Below are 19174 nucleotides of genomic sequence, written 5' to 3' on the forward strand. Positions count from 1 at the left end.
TTACTAGGAGATGATTAGACGATGTATCTCCAAATTTCTATGCAATTATTTTAGGTAGACCAATATTTTGACCCCAGTGCTGCAAATACAGAGCAGACGCGCGACTGCCGCATTTTTTTAGGGCAGCAAGGGACCACAAGAAAATGGCCATTTTCATCACTTTGTGCTAAAAAAAGCTGGATCCAATGGTTAAGTATGTGCAAAACACAGTCGTCATGTATTTTAGGACACCACGTCTACATCATCTGCTACGGCAGAAACAAATTTGGTGCCAAAATACCTTCTCTCTCCTGCTCTAATTTTTTGGACCCCCTATTTTGCATCTGTGGGAGATGCTATTATGGACTAAGAGCATCTCTAGCAGACCACGTATATTGCCGACCCGCAAAACCTGTTTACAGTTCACGGAAAAACGATTTTACGGGCTGACATGGTTGCCGGCCGAGCAGACCCCGCATAGCGGAACTGTAAAACGGAATATCCGGGTCTACTTTGCCGGCACCCGCGCCGGCGGATATGTTGGATTGTCGGCGATGTAGTCTTGCATCAACATCTCGCTCCCGAGATGGCGATTTCGAGGAATGCAAAGATGACTGACGGTCGATCCTCGCCGTCTCTTTCGGTTCTCGTCTTTGTGCTCCTTCACGGCGAGGGTCATCACCAACTTCTGCTGCCAATAGTTGACAAGCAGCGTCTCAACATCCGAGTCGTCCAAATCGGACGAATCCTCGAGCAAAAACTTCTCGCAGGGGCTCAATTCCATCTAAATTCACAAATACGAACGCCGCATTAACCAACTATGCATACCGCATCCCAAAGCACACGCATAAGTACTCATCGGCGGCTCGGGGCGGTGGCTCTGCGACGGTGGATCCCGGGGCGGCGACGGCGACTAGGGGTGGCTCGAATCAGCGGATCCGGGGAGCCGATGAAGCAGATAGGTGGAACATGGGAGGGGCGCCTCGGTGATTCCGCCCGTAGATTTGGCCGGAATCGCCGACGGCGGACGGGCGGAACCAATGGCGGGCGACGGCGAAAGGGGTGGGGAATGGGCGCGGGCTAAAATGTCCCTCCCGCCAACCGCTTTCCTGGGATACGGGGCACCGTCAGGTCGAGGGGGAAACCTGCGTTTTCGCGGGTTGGGGATGGGATTTTACCGCGCCCCTCAAAAAAAATTACGGGTCGGACACGTTTGCGGGGTCTGGTCGGGCAGCATTTTCCAATCCTCAAAGTGCAAGGAAACGTGGGGCCAATTCTCAAATTCCCCAATTGTATAGTTATTCAGAGAGATCGATTTGTCCTTGTGCATGCATATTCTCCCTTTTTGAGCAAATGAAGGCTACACTAGAAACTTGAGCAAACAGTTCTCTTGTATGTCAGTAGCATTGACCGTGTATGTCTCCTGTGATCCTTGATGCAGGCTGTTTGGCACCCATTCGACTACGGTGATTGTATTGATGGTTTGGTGAGTGGCCTGGTATAACAAGTAAGCAACTGGTCCTCTCATGTGCTCTCTTTCTCTTTCTTGCTGGAGTGCTTGGAATGGTCGAGTTATTTGTTTCATCGCCTGATGGGTACTGTACTTGTTCATTTCATTTTGAATAGATGAAAGTTTGTCTTAGGTTGCTGATGGGTACTCTACTTGTTCATTTCCTTGTTTGATTGTTGAGTGCTTACTATGGAGGGCGAGAAGACGGATTAGTTTTTGACTTTATATGTCTAATCCGAGATTTGTCGTTTTTGGTCTTGTGGAAGGACCTTTGTCGTTTATTTTCAGTGCAAAACATTAAAATTACCCCATATACGTCACCTCACCTGGGTTCATACATGCTTAGAAAATCAAAAAATTAGGCGTATTACCTAAGTAGTAACTTGATGGCTAGCTGCTACGATAATATGTGATTGTATACTACTTGATGTTACTTTTGAGTTCTTCACTGAGGTTTCTTCTTTTTTGTTTTGTATAAGACTGATTGATAATATGCCTGTAAGCAATGTAGAGTTGTTTCTCTATCAGTGGTCCATGAATAATTACTGATGTTTCTTATTCCATCCGTCAATCCCACTCCTGAATCCATCTCCATGGCTCCCTCTCTTATGTGCTGCAGGAGAACTCAGCATACCCCTGTCCACTGCCCTGGAGGGGTGGAAAGTTTGCCGCTCATGGACGCCTAACTGAACCTGTTTTTTTCATCTTCTGATTCAAGGTATTTCCTTGTCGATTCGTTGTGGGTATGCTAGATTATTAGGTGCAGCAGCAAGCTCACGAGCTTTCCTTGTATTTGGGCATGCTAGATTCAATTGATGCTACCCAAAATTGTGCTAGTAAGGACCGCTGGTAACCCTAGCTGACGTCCTTGGTGAGGTGACACCTCTTGGGCTGGCCATGGCTGGTGGCTGAGGTCTCATCTCCATCGCGAAATCACCTGGGATGGCGGGCGTGGTTTGGCCTCGGCTACATGATTGCTTTAATTTGTTTTCTGTTCTATCTATGAGAGCTCCATGATGCATTATTAGATATATGGTGAGGTTTACTAGTAGCTGACCTAGAGATTCTATGTAAACTTGCTCTGTTTTAAAGTAGCTAGCTAGAGATGGTGTCTTTGGCTTCATATATTTCTGCTATGATTGGACCTCGTGCAACATTACAGCTTTCTGCTATGCAGCTTACCTAGGTTCCTTCAAAATGTTTATTACATGTCAACTTAACATAATATAATGTACCTGAACCTGGTAGTCTTAAAATTTATCGTTTGTCCTTGAGTTTCCAAAAAAAAACAAGTAGGTGAATAAAATGCTTTGTAGTGCACACTATTTTTAGTTAGTTTGTCACCCACTACCACACCTCTCTCATCTCACTAACTTGTGTAGTATAGCATGATTAACCATTTTATTTCATGATAAGCACCACTAGATGAACTTATAGATGGTGCTGACCCTTTGTTTGTTGGAAAAAATATCTATGTTTGCTGCGGTGATTGAGACTGATGCGCAACTTCGCAAAGCACCGGGCCATCCTGAGGGTTGGTCCCATCATATCCAAGATGATGGCGAAGGTGGACGGGACCAGTGGCGCATTTTGTGATTTTGCTTGCAACGCCGCAACCACGACGGTGGTGATGTCCGGCTCGGCTCCAACTTGCATGCATAGGTGAGCTCTTTTATGTTATACAGCTAGAATAAACATAATCTGGACAGTACATGAGGTTGGTACGGTGTACATAGAAGATGGCAAGCTGACGATTCGCTTGATGGCTTGAATAACTTAAATACTCATTTGATTTTTGCTTGCTTGGTTGAGTGAGATTTGATCAGCGATGTCGTTGTTGTACATCAGAGTAAATGCTAGATGCAGATTTCTTTGATTTTCCTGCAATGTATCCTAGCTATAAAGGTTTTCTTTTTCTTGGCTTGAATAATCTTGAGTAGACGGTTATGGTACTGGTGCCTTTATTCGGTATAGACATTGAATAATGGCTCGTGCTCCTGTCCCGTTCTTGTTGTGCTATTTGTTTGTTCGATTTGGAGCAGCAGGCGCTCGACTCCATAGACGATGACCGCGACCCCATGCCCAAGCTGACTAGGAGGACATCGTCGAGTCCGACTTTGATGTGGACAACGCCTCGCACAAGGTTCATCTCCTTCTCTGCTTGCATTCATAAACGTTTCTTCTTGTACTGTGTATGCATGTATGTTACAGAATAATAAGCAGCTCGGTCAGAGCTGGGTTGTCTGCCTGGTTTGTATATCACCAGGACAGGGCTGGGTTGGGTGAGGTCTGTCCTGGGGCTTGGTTTGCTGCTTGATTGATGCCACTGGACTCCTAGCTAGGTTCGTGCTTGTGTAGAAGTATGAGAAATTTTGTAATTTGTGTAGGCTAGTTTGGGTGATATCCCTCAATCATGTTGAGGTTCTGGATGAGGCTAGTTGAACTTTGGTTCTAATTCATATCGTATTTTTGTCTTGCATGATGGGTGTGTGGTTGATGGCCACGTACTAGCTACGTAGGTTGTTTTGCTACTGAATGGTGCTTCAGTTTGCACTTGATCTAGCTATTTTTTTCTGAGGGAGAACTAGCTAGCTCACTGTTATTATCACTGGATAGTCATTGTTTAGTTGCGGCTCCTCTTCTTGGTGGACTAAACTGGATGCACAAAATGTTTCAACTTTCTATGGCAAAAGCTTGATTTGAAATCTGATAAAAACTGTAGTTTTTTATTTTTATTTTTCTAGATCATAATCATTTAGATGTAGCTTCCTGTAGCATCGAGAAGAATAGGCTTCTTATGGCTGTAGCTTTTTCCTGTAATGCCGAGAACAATAGGGGGTCAGAAAAACAAAGCAAGCAAAGCTGATTGAGGAACTTGGACTGGGCTAGCTTCCTCCTGTAGCTGTTTGGTTGTGTTTTGTTCGTAGTGTTGATTCTGTAAGATATGCTTTCTCGGCCATTGTGGTGTGGAGAGCTGGTAACTTGGCTTCGAGCACTGCTATACAGCTGACACTTATTAGACGACACGCGCACAACGTTTGCCATCTAGCCATCGGCAGCGTTGTTCCTAGAGTATCCTACGGTGGGGAGGATTTATCGGCTGCACATCGTGCACACACCATCGTGTGTAGATCAATTCCGCTTGGCTTCATATATTTCTGCTATGATTGGACCTCGTGCAACATTACAACTTTCTGCTACGCAACTTACCTAGGTTCCTTCAAAATGTTTATTACCTGTCAACTCAACATAAGGTACCCAAACCTGGGAGTTTTAAATTTTTTTATTTGTCCTTGAGTTTCCAGAAAAAGAACAAGTAGGTCAACAAAATGCTTTCTAGTACACACTACTGTTGGTTAGTGTGTCACCCACCACCACACCTCTCATCTCACTGACTTGTGCAGTACAGTATGATTAACCATTTTATTTCATGATAAGCATTGCATAGATGAACTTATATATGGTGCTGACCCTTTGTTTGTTGGAAAAAATATCTATGTTGTCTACAGTGATTGAGATCGATGAGCGACTTCGCCAAGCACCGGGCCAGCCTGAGGGTTGGCCCCATCATATCCAAGATGACGGCGAAGGTGGACGGGACCAGTAGTGTTTTTTGTGATTTTGCTCGCCACGCCGCAACCACGGCGGTGGTGATGTCCGGCCTCGGCTCCAACTTGCATGCATAGCTGAGCTCTTTTATGTTCTAAAGCTAGAATAAACATAATCTTGATGGCTTGAATAACTTAAATACTCATTTTATTTTTAATTGCTTGGCTGAGTGAGATTTGATCAGTGATGTCATTGTTGTACATAAGAGTAAATGCTAGATGTGGATTTCTTTGATTGCTCGGACAATGTACTCCTAGCTATATAGGTTTTCTTTTTCCTGGCTTGAATAATCTTGGGTAGACGATTATGGTACTAGTGCCTTTATTCAGTATAGACATTGTCTGTCTAGTGCTCCCATCCCATTCTTGCTGTGAACTTATTTGTTTGTTCGATTTGGAGCAGCACGCACTCAACTCCATGGACGATGACCGTGACCCCATGCCCAAGCTGACGAGGAGGACATCGTCGAGTCCGACTTTGACGTGGACAACGCCACCTCGCACAAGGTTCATCTCCTTCTCTGCTTGCATTCATAAACGTTTCTTCTTGTACTGTGTATGTATGTATGTTACATAATAATAAGCAGCTCGGTCAGGGTTGGGTTGGGTTGGGCTGGGCTGCCTGCCTGGTTTGTAGATTACCAGGGTAGGGCTGAATTGGGTGAGGTGTATCCTGGGTCTTGGTTTGCTGCTTGATTGATGCCACTGGACTTCTATCCAGGTTCGTGCTTGTGCAGAAGTATGAGAAATTCCGTAATTTGTGTAGGCTAGTTTGGGTGTTATCTCTGGATCATGTTGAGGTTCTGGATGAGGCTAGTTTGGGTGATATCTCTAGATCATGTTGATGGCTACGTACTAACTAAGTAGACTGTTTTGCCACTGAATGGTGTTTCAGTTTGCACTTGATCTAGCTCACATTCTTCCTGGGGGAGAACTAGCTCACTGTTATTATCACCTACAATTGCTACTTGATAGACACTGTTTAGTTATGGCTCCTCCTCTTGATGGACTAAACTGGACATACAAAATGTGTCAACTTTCTATGGCAGAAGCTTGATTTGAAATTCGATAAAAACTATAGATTTTCTGAACTTTCTGGATCATAATCATTTAGATGCAGCTTCCTGTAGAACCAAGAAAAATAGGCTTCTTACAGCTGTAGCTTCTTCCTATAATGTAGAGAACAATACGGGGTCAAAAAAAAACAAAGCAAGCAAAGCTGATTGAGGAACTTGGATTGGGCTAGCTTCTTCCTGTAGTTGTTTGGTTGTGTTTTGTTTGTAGTGTGGACTCCGTAAGATATGCTTGCTTGTCATTGTAGTGTGGAGAGCTGGTAACTTGTCCGCTGATTAATTAATTAATCTTGTTCTCTTTGTCTCTTTGCCTAGGTAGGGGCCTGGAGCCACAGCCACAGGAGGGCCGGGCGAGGGCGTGGAGATGGATGGATGGTGTAAATCTTACCATGTTGTATGGTTTTTGGTTGCTGCTGATGGTGGTCGGCTCTCCTTAGCTTGTGGTGTGACTGAAGAAGAGAAGGAGGTGGACGTCGGGGTGGTGAAATCCTAAGGCCGCCATGTGTTGGGGATCGTAGCAAAATTTAAAAAAAAAATTCCTACGCATCACCAAGATCCATCTATGGAGTATACTAGCAACGAGGGGAAAGGAGTGCATCTACATACCCTTGTAGATCGTGAGCGGAAGCGTTCCAATGAACGGGGTTGATGGAGTCGTACTCGCCGTGATCCAAATCACCGATGACCGAGGGCCGAACGGACGGCACCTCCGCGTTCAACACACGTACGGAGTAGCGACGTCTCCTCCTTCTTGATCCAGCAAGGGGGAAGGAGAGGTTGATGGAGATCCAGCAGCACGACGGCATGGTGGTGGATGTAGCGGGATCTCGGCAGGGCTTCGCCAAGCTTCTGCGAGAGGGAGAGGTGTTGTAGGGGGAGAGGGAGGCGCCAGGGGTTGTGGTGTTGCTGCCCTCCCTTCCCCCCCACTATATATAGGCCCCCTGGGAGGGGGGCGCCGGCCCTGGAACCCATCTACATGGGGGGGTGGCGGCCAAGGGGGAAGGGGGGTGGCTTCCCCCCCAAGCCAAGTGGGACGCCCCCCACCCCTAGGGTTTCCAACCCTAGGCGCAGGGGGAGGCCCAAGGGGGGGCGCCCCAGCCCACTAAGGGCTGGTTCCCTTCCCACTTCAGCCCATGGGGCCCTCCGGGATAGGTGGCCCCACCCGGTGGACCCCCGGGACCCTTCCGGTGGTCCCGGTACAATACCGATAACCCCCGAAACTTTCCCGGTGGCCGAAACTGGACTTCCCATATATAATTCTTCACCTCCGGACTATTCCGGAACTCCTCGTGACGTCCGGGATCTCATCCGGGACTCCGAACAACTTTTGGGTTTCCGCATACTCATATCTCTACAACCCTAGCGTCACCGAACCTTAAGTGTGTAGACCCTACGGGTTCGGGAGACATGCAGACATGACTGAGACGCCTCTCTGGTCAATAACCAACAACGGGATCTGGATACCCATGTTGGCTCCCACATGTTCCACGATGATCTCATCGGATGAACCACGATGTCGAGGATTCAATCAATCCCGTATACAATTCCCTTTGTCAATCGGTATGTTACTTGCCCGAGATTCGATCTTCGGTATCCCAATACCTTGTTCAATCTCGTTACCGGCAAGTCTCTTTACTCGTACCTTAATGCATGATCCCGTGGCTAACTCCTTAGTCACATTGAGCTCATTATGATGATGCATTACCGAGTGGGCCCAGAGATACCTCTCTGTCATACGGAGTGATAAATCCCAGTCTCGATCCGTGCCAACCCAACAGACACTTTCGGAGATACCCGTAGTGTACCTTTATAGTCACCCAGTTACGTTGTGACGTTTGGCACACCCAAAGTACTCCTACGGCATCCGGGAGTTGCACGATCTAATGGTCTAAGGAAAAGATACTTGACATTGAAAAAGCTCTAGCAAACGAACTACACGATCTTTGAGCTATGCTTAGGATTGGGTCTTGTCCATCACATCATTCTCCTAATGATGTGATCCCGTTATCAATGACATCCAATGTCCATAGTCAGGAAACCATGACTATCTGTTGATCAACGAGCTAGTCAACTAGAGGCTTACTAGGGACACGTTATGGTCTATGTATTCACACATGTATTACGATTTTCGGATAACACAATTATAGCATGAACAATAGACAATTATCATGAACAAAGAAATATAATAATAACCATTTATTATTGCCTCTAGGGCATATTTCCAACACCATGATGATGGATGGACTTGCTGTTGTTGTTCGTCAAGATTAGTTATTGTAGTTCTTTCAAGAACTGTTGTGTTGATAGGATGGATGCATTGGAGTAGATAGGTAGGCAGGTAGTAGCTCTTAGATATCAGCAATCCTGGTAATGGTAATGGTGGATGGTATAGGACGAGGCAAAGGGCACAAGCAAGTTGTTGTATTTATACTCTCAACTATAAATATGTGATATATAATTTCTCTGGGTGCGTTTCTATCCGATGACGCGTTATGCTGCCGAAATTCCTAGTGAAAATTCCCCTGACTTGCTCAAATTTCGTCCTTGTTTGTAAGGAAATGAAACCTTTAGGGTGTTGGTTGAAAAATGGTTGTCCTTGTAGGGAAACAAAACCTTTAGGGGGGGGGGGGGGTATTCTGGGATCCATTCGGTTTAGGTTGTCAGTTTAGGTTTTGAAACTATTTCAAACAGTCCAACCAATGACCAAATATTAGCAACACTTGTGAGCGGATACAACCTGAAGATGGCCTCTGTGCCTGCAAATTTTATCAAAAATTTCTCAGGCCTCTTATTTCCTTCATCTACATTCATTCACTCCTTGTAGCTTTATGGACGCCATGGAGCCGCTATGAGTTGCAGCTTATGGTCTGAGTCTTGAATTGATTTGTATCTCTAGTTTTGCTGGATGGTTGAATTGATAGGCGCAGCTGTTGGTTAATATCAGGGATGTTAGAATGACTCTTGCTGTTTTGCAATCGCGCGAAGCATAGCTATGGTGTTGAGACTTCTTACCCTAGCTTTTGTTTAATCTCTTCTCGTGTTCCGGCACCCAGATGTGTCTCTTTTGGATGCAGAGTTGGATCTCACCCTTCCCAAATTTGGAGGTCTATTTTAGATGGAAGAGATGTTATGGATCAAGGTATAATTCGAAGGATAGGAGATGGGGAGTCCACTAATATCTGGACACACAATTGGATTCCAAGGGAGAGTTACAGACGCTCAATCACATCGCTGATATTTATCAAAAAAAATCACATCGTTGATCCAATCGCCCCCACAAATGTTGCGCAACTGAATGAGACTACCACAACTTCCTAAAAAGAGGAGCTAGTTCGGTCAGGGCGAGTGCACACAAGTTTTTGGCGACGCGCATATGAATATATGCGTCAACCAACTTGTCTTCGATCACACCCAGAACTACTCCAACAAAGATGGTGGTTGTCTCCCTAAACGTCTTCCCCTGTTCAAGAGCAATCGTTTTCGAGGGAGACACACCATCAACCCAGAACATGTTCATTACTGTGAGCCACAAGGTGGACCTTGTCTATCAACACTTAAAATGCCTTCCATTAAACTTTTCCGGTTTCAGTGTAGCGGCAAAGTGTTGAATCGTAAAGTGCCTAAAATAAGGTTTTTGGATTGTTGGATATATTAGCATATTTTTTATTAGACTAATCCACGAGTAAACAATAAGCATAGAAATGACGGTATGCAACTCATACCGATACCTAAGCATGTGAGCACGTACAGTACATAGAATCGACACATCTGTGAACATAGCATATACGGCTAGCACATGAACAAGCAAACGAGGGATAAACAGATCATACCCTCTGGTTGGCTAGGCCAAGCCGCGGCGTCATCCGTGGCCTTCTTCTTGGGGCCGACGTCTTCAACCATGGTGTCGATGCAGGGAAGTGGTGGAAGCAGAGGAGGACGGAGGCTGGGACGGATCGGGAGCAGACGTGTCGAGCAACTCCCCAAAAAACCTTATTGCCCTTCTCCTGGGCAGGATCTCGAACAATAGGGTTCCGGAGGCACCTGCTCTCCCGACCAACCGTGCATGCCGTCGTCGGGATGGGATCGCCGAAAGCAACATAGAGAGATGAACAGTAGATAACGGCTAGGGTTTTGCAGGAGGGAGTGAATGAGCTAGACTTTACTCCACTCGCCATCGCCTTCTTATATAGGTTGTCTGGTAGATGGGTCTGGGTTCAGGCCCATGAGTGAGTCCTCAAACAACCCACGGCCCAACGTCTTTGACAGCGACACTACTGTAGCGACTTGTCAACTAATCCGAGATTAATTAACCATTTCTGATTGGCAAAAATAAGGCTCGGCTCATTACCGCAACCCAAAGGCAGCTTTCAAAGCATGTACAACTTCTCTTCTCAAGCTCCCAAAGGCATGTGGTAGAGGAGTCCTCATAAAGGGGTCTTACTCTCACTCCACTAGCAGTATGGTCCTAAAGTTTCCACCACTTGCCATTAACCTAAATGGGCCTTAGAGATTAACCAGGGATTATTGTATTATATGGGCCAAAGCGCATTTATACTCCTACACATTCCTCGTGCAGATGCGTTCTAATCCTACTACAAAACTAATACTCCCTCTGTTTCTAAATACTCCCTCTGTAAGAAAATATAAGAGCATTTAGACACTATCACTTTCATAAGTCTTTTTTTGATATTTCAATACGGACTATATACTAATGTATATAAGCATATTTTAGAACGTAGATTCACTAATTTTGCTTCGTATATTGTTTTTTTTGCAACCTCCAAAAATACTTATATTTAGGAACGGAGATAGGAGAATCTACTGTTGTAATTGAGAGGCCGTTGGCCTTGTCACCTCCATTGCGGCTGCTGCCCCCTCGATCCTTTGCTCGAATGACTCACTGATCTCCGACATTGGCGTCCCCTCTGGCGAAGAGCCGGCGTTCATCTCGGAGCTGATGTACAGGCTTAGCGGGGTCGTCCCTCTCATGGCGTGTTCCTCCCCACCGGCCCTCGGCGTCATACTAGCATCGCCGCCACTGCCATTCCATCTTGGCGTCCTACCCGCAAACTCGCTGCCGTTTCTGACGGACTCGTCGTTCCACACCTTGAAGGTGGGTGACTTGAGGTCCTTCCTATCGAAGTGTTGCAGCCACGCACGCAGCCTTCGCACCGAAACGCTCCCAGAGCCGGCCTCAGCCTCAGCCTTCGCCTCCGCCTCCCGGAGCTCCTCACGCTCGCGGTACGCGAAGATGGCGAGGTAGAGCAGCAGCATGAGGCTGGAGACGACGCCGGTGATGAGGAACAGCCCGCCGAAGCTCCAGAAGCTGAGGTTCGACGAGCCGCCGCCGCCGCCGATGCCGCCCAGCGCATTCTGGCAAGTGCCGGGCTCGCCGAACCACGCCTTCTCGATCTGCGCCATCGTGTCCCCCTCGGCCAGGTTGAGGATCCCCCGCGACACGTCCCCTGTCATGGGCGACCCCCTTGGGAAGACGAACCCGAAGCCGTCCGTCTTGTACACAGGCCCCACCTGCATGTACCCGTCGCAGTGCTGTGACAGGAATAGCTTCAGGTACGGGATCTCGTCAAACACCGCGTCCACGCCGCCTTTGGCCGAGCCCTTGGACAGCGCTTCGGCGTACTGCTCCTCCGAGCTGTACTTTCTCATCTTTCGCTCGTCGAAGCCCATCTTCTTGAGCCTTGGCTTGATGAAGGTGCCCTCTTGGTACCCGATGTACTGACCGCGCCTCTGGAGCTCCTTCACGTCTGTCACTGTCGGTCGGAGTTGCTGCACCGTCAGCATCGACGTCAGGCTCGCTGTGTAGCTCGATGTCAGGATCAGCACCACGAACACCCATATGATCACCACGAACCTCGATAGGTTGCTCTCCAGCTTCTCCTCTGGAGAAGGGAAATTAAAACATCAAAGATTGATTAGTTAGGAGATCGATATGCTGCTTCATTGAATAATCGAGATGATGAGATGGTTAGTAGATGAATTACTGTGTGAGAAGACGAGGGTAGAGAAGGCGAAGTAGAAGATGAGGCCGAACTGCTGCGACGGCGTGCCGCGGAACTCCGGGTTGACGCGGTGCTCGATGACCCACACGACAAAGCCGGTGAAGCAGAAGAAGGCGAGGCTGGCGAGCCAAAGGCTGGTGGTGAGCGGCTGCAGGAAGATCCACATGCTGCCGCTCGTGTCCGGCTCCGTGGCCACCACCATTGCCCACCCGGACTCCGTGAACGGCATCGTGAAGTCCACCTCCTCCATCCTGCTCGCCGTGATCGTCACGTCCCCGACCACAATGTCCGCCTTCCTCTCGCTCACCTGGTCCACCAGCATCTCGTACGAATCCGGGCTGTCGGGGAACGGCATGTACTGGTAGCTCACCGGGTAGGACAGGTTCTTCATCACCTCGTTGAACACGTCGATGCAGTACCCGGTGATCTTCGGCTTCGTCGAGTTGTCGGAGATGACGACGCCCACGAACTGCGTGAACCCGTGCTTCACCGGCACGGCGACCCTGAGCACCCGCCCGTTCTGCGACGCCGTCCAGCCTCTCGGCGGGGACAACATCTCGCCCGGCCAAAAGATGGGTTTCAGCTGCCGCGCAGCGTTGCCGCTGCCGTCTTTGAGGTCCCGCGAGATGCCGGACTCCGGCGTCCAGAACCCCACCGTCACCGCGCCGTTCCCGATGATGTTCACGACCTCGTACGCGGCGACCTGCAGCTGCCCGTCCACCAGCTTGAACCTGCCTGCCATCCCGTCGAACGTCGTGTTGAGAATCGCCCTAAGAAGCGCTTCTCCGGTGGTCGACACGCCGAGCTGGTCGAGGTCTGTACGTGCCGTGCTATTCTGCGGTGTCCGAAATGCTGGGCCGGGGACGCTGGCCGCCTCGGCTGCCACGGCTATCGCCCACGCCGTGTCGTACGACCAGAGCCCCGTCACAGTGGCGTCGTTGAGGACGTCATCGTTGGAGGCCGGGTTCTCCCTCCGGTACCTCGCCCTGAACCGCGCAGAGAAGTTCTTGACTTGGTTCGTGTACTTCACGTGAGGACGGAGGCTGACGACGCCCTGCATGAAGTCTAGGTCCTCGGGGTCGAACCTGTCCACGAAGTTGCCTACGCCGTCGGTGGCGACCCAGGCGTAGCCGTCGGACATCATCCCGGCTTTGCTGGCCCGCCGGAAGAGCTGCGCGGCGAGGCTGTGCGAGGCGTGCACGATGAACACACGCGTCGGCATCGCCTTGAGGCGATAGAGGAGCGCGTCAAGGGCATCTTCGTCCGCGCCGCTCGGAACGGGCACGCGGTCCACGACCATGATCGCCGCACTGTGGACGCTCTGGAGCGCGTCGGCGAGCGCTGGGAGAATGCCGGCGCCGTAGGGGGAGTCCTCGTGCAGGACGGCCACCTCTCGCCACCCGAAGCTTGCGAGGACGGAGGCGACGGGGGTGGCCTGGAAGGAGTCGTTGGCAGCGGTGCGCACGAAGTAGGGCGTCTGCGTCGGGGAGATGGACGGGGAGGTGGCGGAGTAGGAAAGCACGGGGACGTGGGCGCGGCTGCCGAGTTGGGCAACGAACTCTGCCTCCGCCGACGTCTTGGGCCCGATGATGGCCTGCACCTGCGCGTTCTTGATCAGGTCCAGCGCTGCATGCAAACAACAGCAACGACATGAGTTTTAAGACCACATGGCAACAAGGAGGCTCATCGCATAGTTAGATATGCTGCTAATTTAGAATCTGGGCGACATCTTTGGTTGCTCGAGCCACCTGTTGGTCTTTGTATTCCTACTATCATTATGAGTTAAATAAAGTGTGCTGTTTCTCAAAAAAAAAAGCAACTATATGAGTTTGTTTTCTGTGTTTCTCATCCAATCTATTCATCTTCAATCATAAAAGTATAAAGAAAAGCAGAGGTAATAAAAATTACAACTAGATCCGTGAACCCCTAGCAACCATATGAGTTTAAAGACCACATACATTTTCTTTTGTTAATTATTTAGGAGCTTAAACAGAAGAGAACAACTAGCACTAAAAAACAAGAAGAGAACAACCATAGACATATGTACCCCTAAAAAGGACTGTAAAAATATGTGAAAAAATTATAAATTTTTGTCATTGTGAATAATCCCAATCGACTGGAGAGCAAGACAACATAGATGCTCCTCTCTCTGTTCCGAAATAATTGAAGTCCTACGATTGTCATAAATCAAACTTTATTAAGTTTGACCAACTCTATATAAAATATACCACCATCTGTGAAACCAAAATTAATTCATTAGATTAATTATGGAATATATTTATGTACTATTATTATTATTATTATTCTTTTATTGCACTCTCTTCCATTCAAAAAAAAGTGTCATGGCTTTAATTCAGTTTAAGTTTAAATTTGAACTAAGCCACGACACACTTTTTTGGATCGGAGGGAGTTGATCTTTACGGATATTTCTACGGACTTTGAATAGTCGTCTTAAAAATGTTCTAGAGCTTCAATTATTTTGAATCGATTGGGAGCACTAGCTTGGACTGCATGCATGTGGCTAAGCAATGGTATAAACTGATGACCGATCGATGATGATGAAGAGTTGATGACTAGCCATGACAACTATAGGGTAGAAAGATTTTCAGCATTAAAAACTTGGACGACTGAGCGTTCAAACGCTGGTGACCCGATCGACGATGCACATACGCCCACATGGTGTCTGTCACACCACAGCAGTTGAAACTTGGATCATGGCGTTTGAGGCATCTCTGTCGTTGTCGAATGTCGTGGCCTCGTGGCGTGCCATACCAGTGTACAACTGCATGGGCTAGCTAACACTTGGGGTTAAATCAATCAGTCCCGATCTGATGTATTCACCGTGAGTAATATACAGACCACTAGTTGCTAGCTTGACCAACTCGCGGGCTGGCACGTGCACGCGGTGAAGAACCAGACCGCGAAGACTTGCCAGTCAGACACACACCAGTCCAAATAACCTAATTAAGCCGGATGTGCAAGGTGAGAAGTGGACGTGCATGAAATTGGTTTTTCCACCGGTGCCGTATGTAAACGGCAAAACATCCATCATCCTTGGTTTGTTCCATGGATATTTGTCATGTCTTTTCATGTGTACGTTGTTAATCGTTTTCTTGGATGAAAAGTTGCAATACAAGTTGAGGGGGTCCACAATAGCAATCGTTTGTCAGGTAACAAAGTGAGAGGAGAGGGACGGCTGGACGCAGGACACACCACTCTCTCTCCCTCTCTCCAACTAAGGACAACCATTTCATTTTTCTTATCACATTTTGGATGTACTCGTCACTTTTAACCAAAATTTCATTTTGAATTAGTTTACATATTTGAATTTTGGTCAACAAAAATCTTTAAAACAAGACTAATCTTGGATATTTTGACTAGTTTGAATTTTCAATTACATTTCAATTTTACAGTGAAGCTACTAATTTCATAATTTTCTAAAAATTTGATATTTGTGAAGGCTGCATATTTCAACATGTAAAACTAATTTTTGTGAATTGTATTTCAAATTGAAATATGATATTGTTGAAATATATTTCACGAATATCATTTTTGGATACAGAAATGACCACATTCACAAATGTCGTATTTGAAAAGTCTGGTTTCACACAGTTTAGAAAATGATTTCACCAATTTCGAAAAACTATTTTGACATTTTTTAGATAACAATTTCATGTTTTTTTAATAACAAGTTTCACATATTTTCATCTCAAAAAGAGTTTCACATATTTCACACTGAAATCTACTTCATATATATGAAAATTGGTTTTACTCATTTTAGTAAAATTATTTCACTCATTTCATTAAACTTGTCAACCGGATGGACAGGGTGAGAAGGTGACGTCGATGGCATGGAGTTCTCAACAATAATTATGCACCCGACCCCGACAAACCCTGACAGAACTAACGAATATTTACGCTTCGGAGTCCACCATTAGCGGTTAAAAGTGGCAGTCTAGGCCATGTGGGTTGGATTAGTTGGGATTCCAACATATTTCAATGGAGATGTCGTGGTTGTTAATTTGAGGCCCCGTGCGATCGTGGTGGTCGTTCGGTGATCTTATAATCTTAGTGTAACTTTCACTATATCTGAGATGCTTTGTACTTCCGATGAACTTTTAAATAGATCTGATCATTTTCACAAAATAAAAAATAAATAAATAATTGAGGCCCCGTGCGATTGCCGTCCATGTGTTGACGATCGAGGAGCTAGCTAGTTGCCCGGACAAAATGGCGACAAGGACACGATGCGATATGACACGATAAATAGTGGATCATACAACAGCTAGATGGCTCGACGTGCACATAATACTTAACTAGATGCTACCCCACACGTTGTTGCGGGAATATGAATATGATTCGTTGTATGAAACATGAATATTTGAAGTGATCTAAAACTTAAAATACATATAATTTACTACATTTGATTACTATAGAGTTGTGAAACATTTATTAAATATAAATAGCATAATAGAACGAAAGTTCTCATGTATTTTTGCATGTTGAGATAAGTCTTTTTTCATGCAATTTCATGATAAAGTGGTATGTTTGCATGTTGAGAGACATATGGTAGTGAGGTGGATCTTTTTTCATCCATGTTGTGCGATGATGTGGCACGCTTGCATGATGAAAGAAATAGTTAGTGGAGTCCAGCTTTCAGATATAGAAGATACACCACATACTACGTAGACGCTCCACTAAAAAAACATACTGCATACGCGCGCAGCATCCACCACTGGAAAACTCAAAACGGAAGATGGTGCTCGAGACGAGCGTGCGATTCGAAGTGTTGTCGCGGCGTAATTAAGGGCTTAATCAGAGAAGCAAGATTCATTTCAGCATGAAGCGAAAGAGCTTATGATTAGAGAAGCATGCAGCTAGATAGGTCGAACAGGTGTGCGCGGCAGGGGAGGGAGGGAGCTTACCGGCGGAGGCGTCGCCGACGACGTCCCCTTTGGAGTCGCTGAAGTGGAGCTCCACCCTGGTGGCCGACCCCGGGTGCGCCGCGTAGTAGTCCTCTACGGCCATCTGAATGCCGGTCCGCCGCCTCAGCGACACCGCCAACGACACCTTGGTCGCCCAGTCCAGGATCAGCCCGACGCGGACCGGCACCGGCGCCGGCGTGTTCTGCGCCGTCGCCACCCGCAGCGGCCCCTCCGGGTGCTGCCCGAGCAGCGTGGCCACCACGAGCAGCAGCAGGGTGTAGAAGGAGGAGGGGGCGACGAGGGAAGAAGGCGAGAGCGCGCGCACCATGGTCTTGCAACTTGGGAAGAAGCTACGCGATGCGCGATCTGATTGATGCGGCTCTAGCCGCTAGCCGGCGCCGTCCTCACTCATTTATACGCGACCTGGATGGGTCTCGCCCAGCCTCGCGCACACCCCCACCCGCCGACTCTCCGGTGGCGTACCGCGACGTTGCTCTTGAAAACTACTCTTGACTTTGACTTGTCTGCGCGCGCGCACTGAGGGTGGGCCACGTCCTACGTACGATCGAAAGCTACGTAGCAGCGTAGGGACCGGTCTGAACCGTCCAAGGTGGATGTCGATCGACGACTCTGCGCTAGCAACTGTTCCTCTTTTTTTTTCTGGGTAAACTCTTTTTCTTTACATGCGCTAAACTGCTATGTGTATGGGGTGGTTAAGTCTCAGTCGACTAAGATGGTGTTTGTTTCAAGGGACTTATTGGTTTAGGGACTTAAAAAAATCCCTATAAGTCCCATCTAAACCAAACAGGAGGGACTTATAGGGACTTATTGGGGTCATTTGGGACTTATCAAAAAAGACTCTCGGGGAGGAACTTATTGGGACATCGATCTGGACGCACCTACCCCGCATCGCCCCGCACAAACCCCGCCCCGCTCGTTCCCCTCCTCGCCTCGCTCCTTCCCTGCCTCGCCCCAATCGCCGCCGCTGCTCGTTCCCCTCCTCCTCGCCTCACTCCTTCCCTGCCTCGCCCCAATCGCCACCGCCGCCGGCACCCTCAATCGCCGCCGCCATGGCCGATGAGGAGGACGAGATCCCCTTCTTCTCTCAATTCCCCTCGTCTCAACAGACATCCGAAGGCTCATCCGCCGGTGCAAATCTCGGGAGGGGAATGGGTTTCTTGGATCTCAACAGCAACGTCGACGGCTTCCCGGAGTTGGGCGCGTACCAGCAACTCCTCTTCGACCAGTCGGCCGGTCATGGCCTTCCTCCGGTTGGACCTGGTCGTGGGAGGCCCGTGCCCCAGGGCGGAGGAGGCCGAGCACGGTCTCTGAGCATGGGAGGCCGAGCCGGCTCTCACCTGCGTCCGTTCGTCGCCCCGGGCGCAGCTGCCGTTGAGGGAGGCGTGATAGGGCGTGGGAGGACCGTGTCGCAGGTCACCGGACGCGGTGTAGGTCGAGCCCATGGGTCCTCATCGGCCGGCAGTAGAGGAAAAGCTGCGGGGAAGCAACGTGTGTCGTCAACTGCTGCATCTTCAGAAGATGTCGATGAGAATGAAGGCTTTGAAGATGAAGATGAGGATTTTGCTGTTGGAGAGGTAAAATTCTGATTGGTATACATAGTTAGCTTTCTGTCACAGGGTGCAAATTCATCTTCTTTATATGCTAGCTAATTGTGTGTACAATGGTATACCTTGTGTAGAATTTGAACCAGCTTGATTCTACTTTTGTTTGAATTGTGTACTTGTTATTTTTTGTTTACAAAAACATTGCCAAGGCTGATTGGACAGACGAGCATATTACTGTATTTTGTAACATCGCCTGTGAGGAAGCTAGGGATGGGCACTGTGTGAATGGTACTTGGACAAGTAGAGCCTACAATAACATGAAGAAAAAAATTTATCAGCGTGTTGGCCTCCTCCATACTACCAAGCAATTCAAAAATTGCATAACTAGACTCAAGAGCCACTATACTGCTTGGGTGTGGTTGGGGCGGCAAACTGGTTGTGGCCGAACTGGAGATGGAGCTATAACCGCATCGAATGAGTGGTGGAAAAAAGTA

The 19174-nt window shown here is 47.9% G+C and overlaps 1 protein-coding gene across 1 annotated transcript; it reads right to left on the reverse strand.

The window, feature by feature from the left end:
- Nucleotides 1-10745: 10745 nt before the first annotated feature.
- On the reverse strand, nucleotides 10746-17583 carry LOC109734952 (glutamate receptor 2.8-like). The gene is made up of 3 exons (XM_020294142.4): nucleotides 17116-17583; nucleotides 12173-13816; nucleotides 10746-12070 (listed from the first exon to the last, which is right to left on the reverse strand). Exons 1-3 carry the CDS (start codon nucleotides 17441-17443, stop codon nucleotides 10989-10991), a joined length of 3054 nt encoding a protein of 1017 aa, XP_020149731.1. The 5' UTR covers nucleotides 17444-17583; the 3' UTR covers nucleotides 10746-10988.
- Nucleotides 17584-19174: the final 1591 nt, after the last annotated feature.

Source organism: Aegilops tauschii, chromosome 6 (assembly GCF_002575655.3).
Source record: "Aegilops tauschii subsp. strangulata cultivar AL8/78 chromosome 6, Aet v6.0, whole genome shotgun sequence".
NCBI lineage: Eukaryota > Viridiplantae > Streptophyta > Magnoliopsida > Poales > Poaceae > Aegilops > Aegilops tauschii.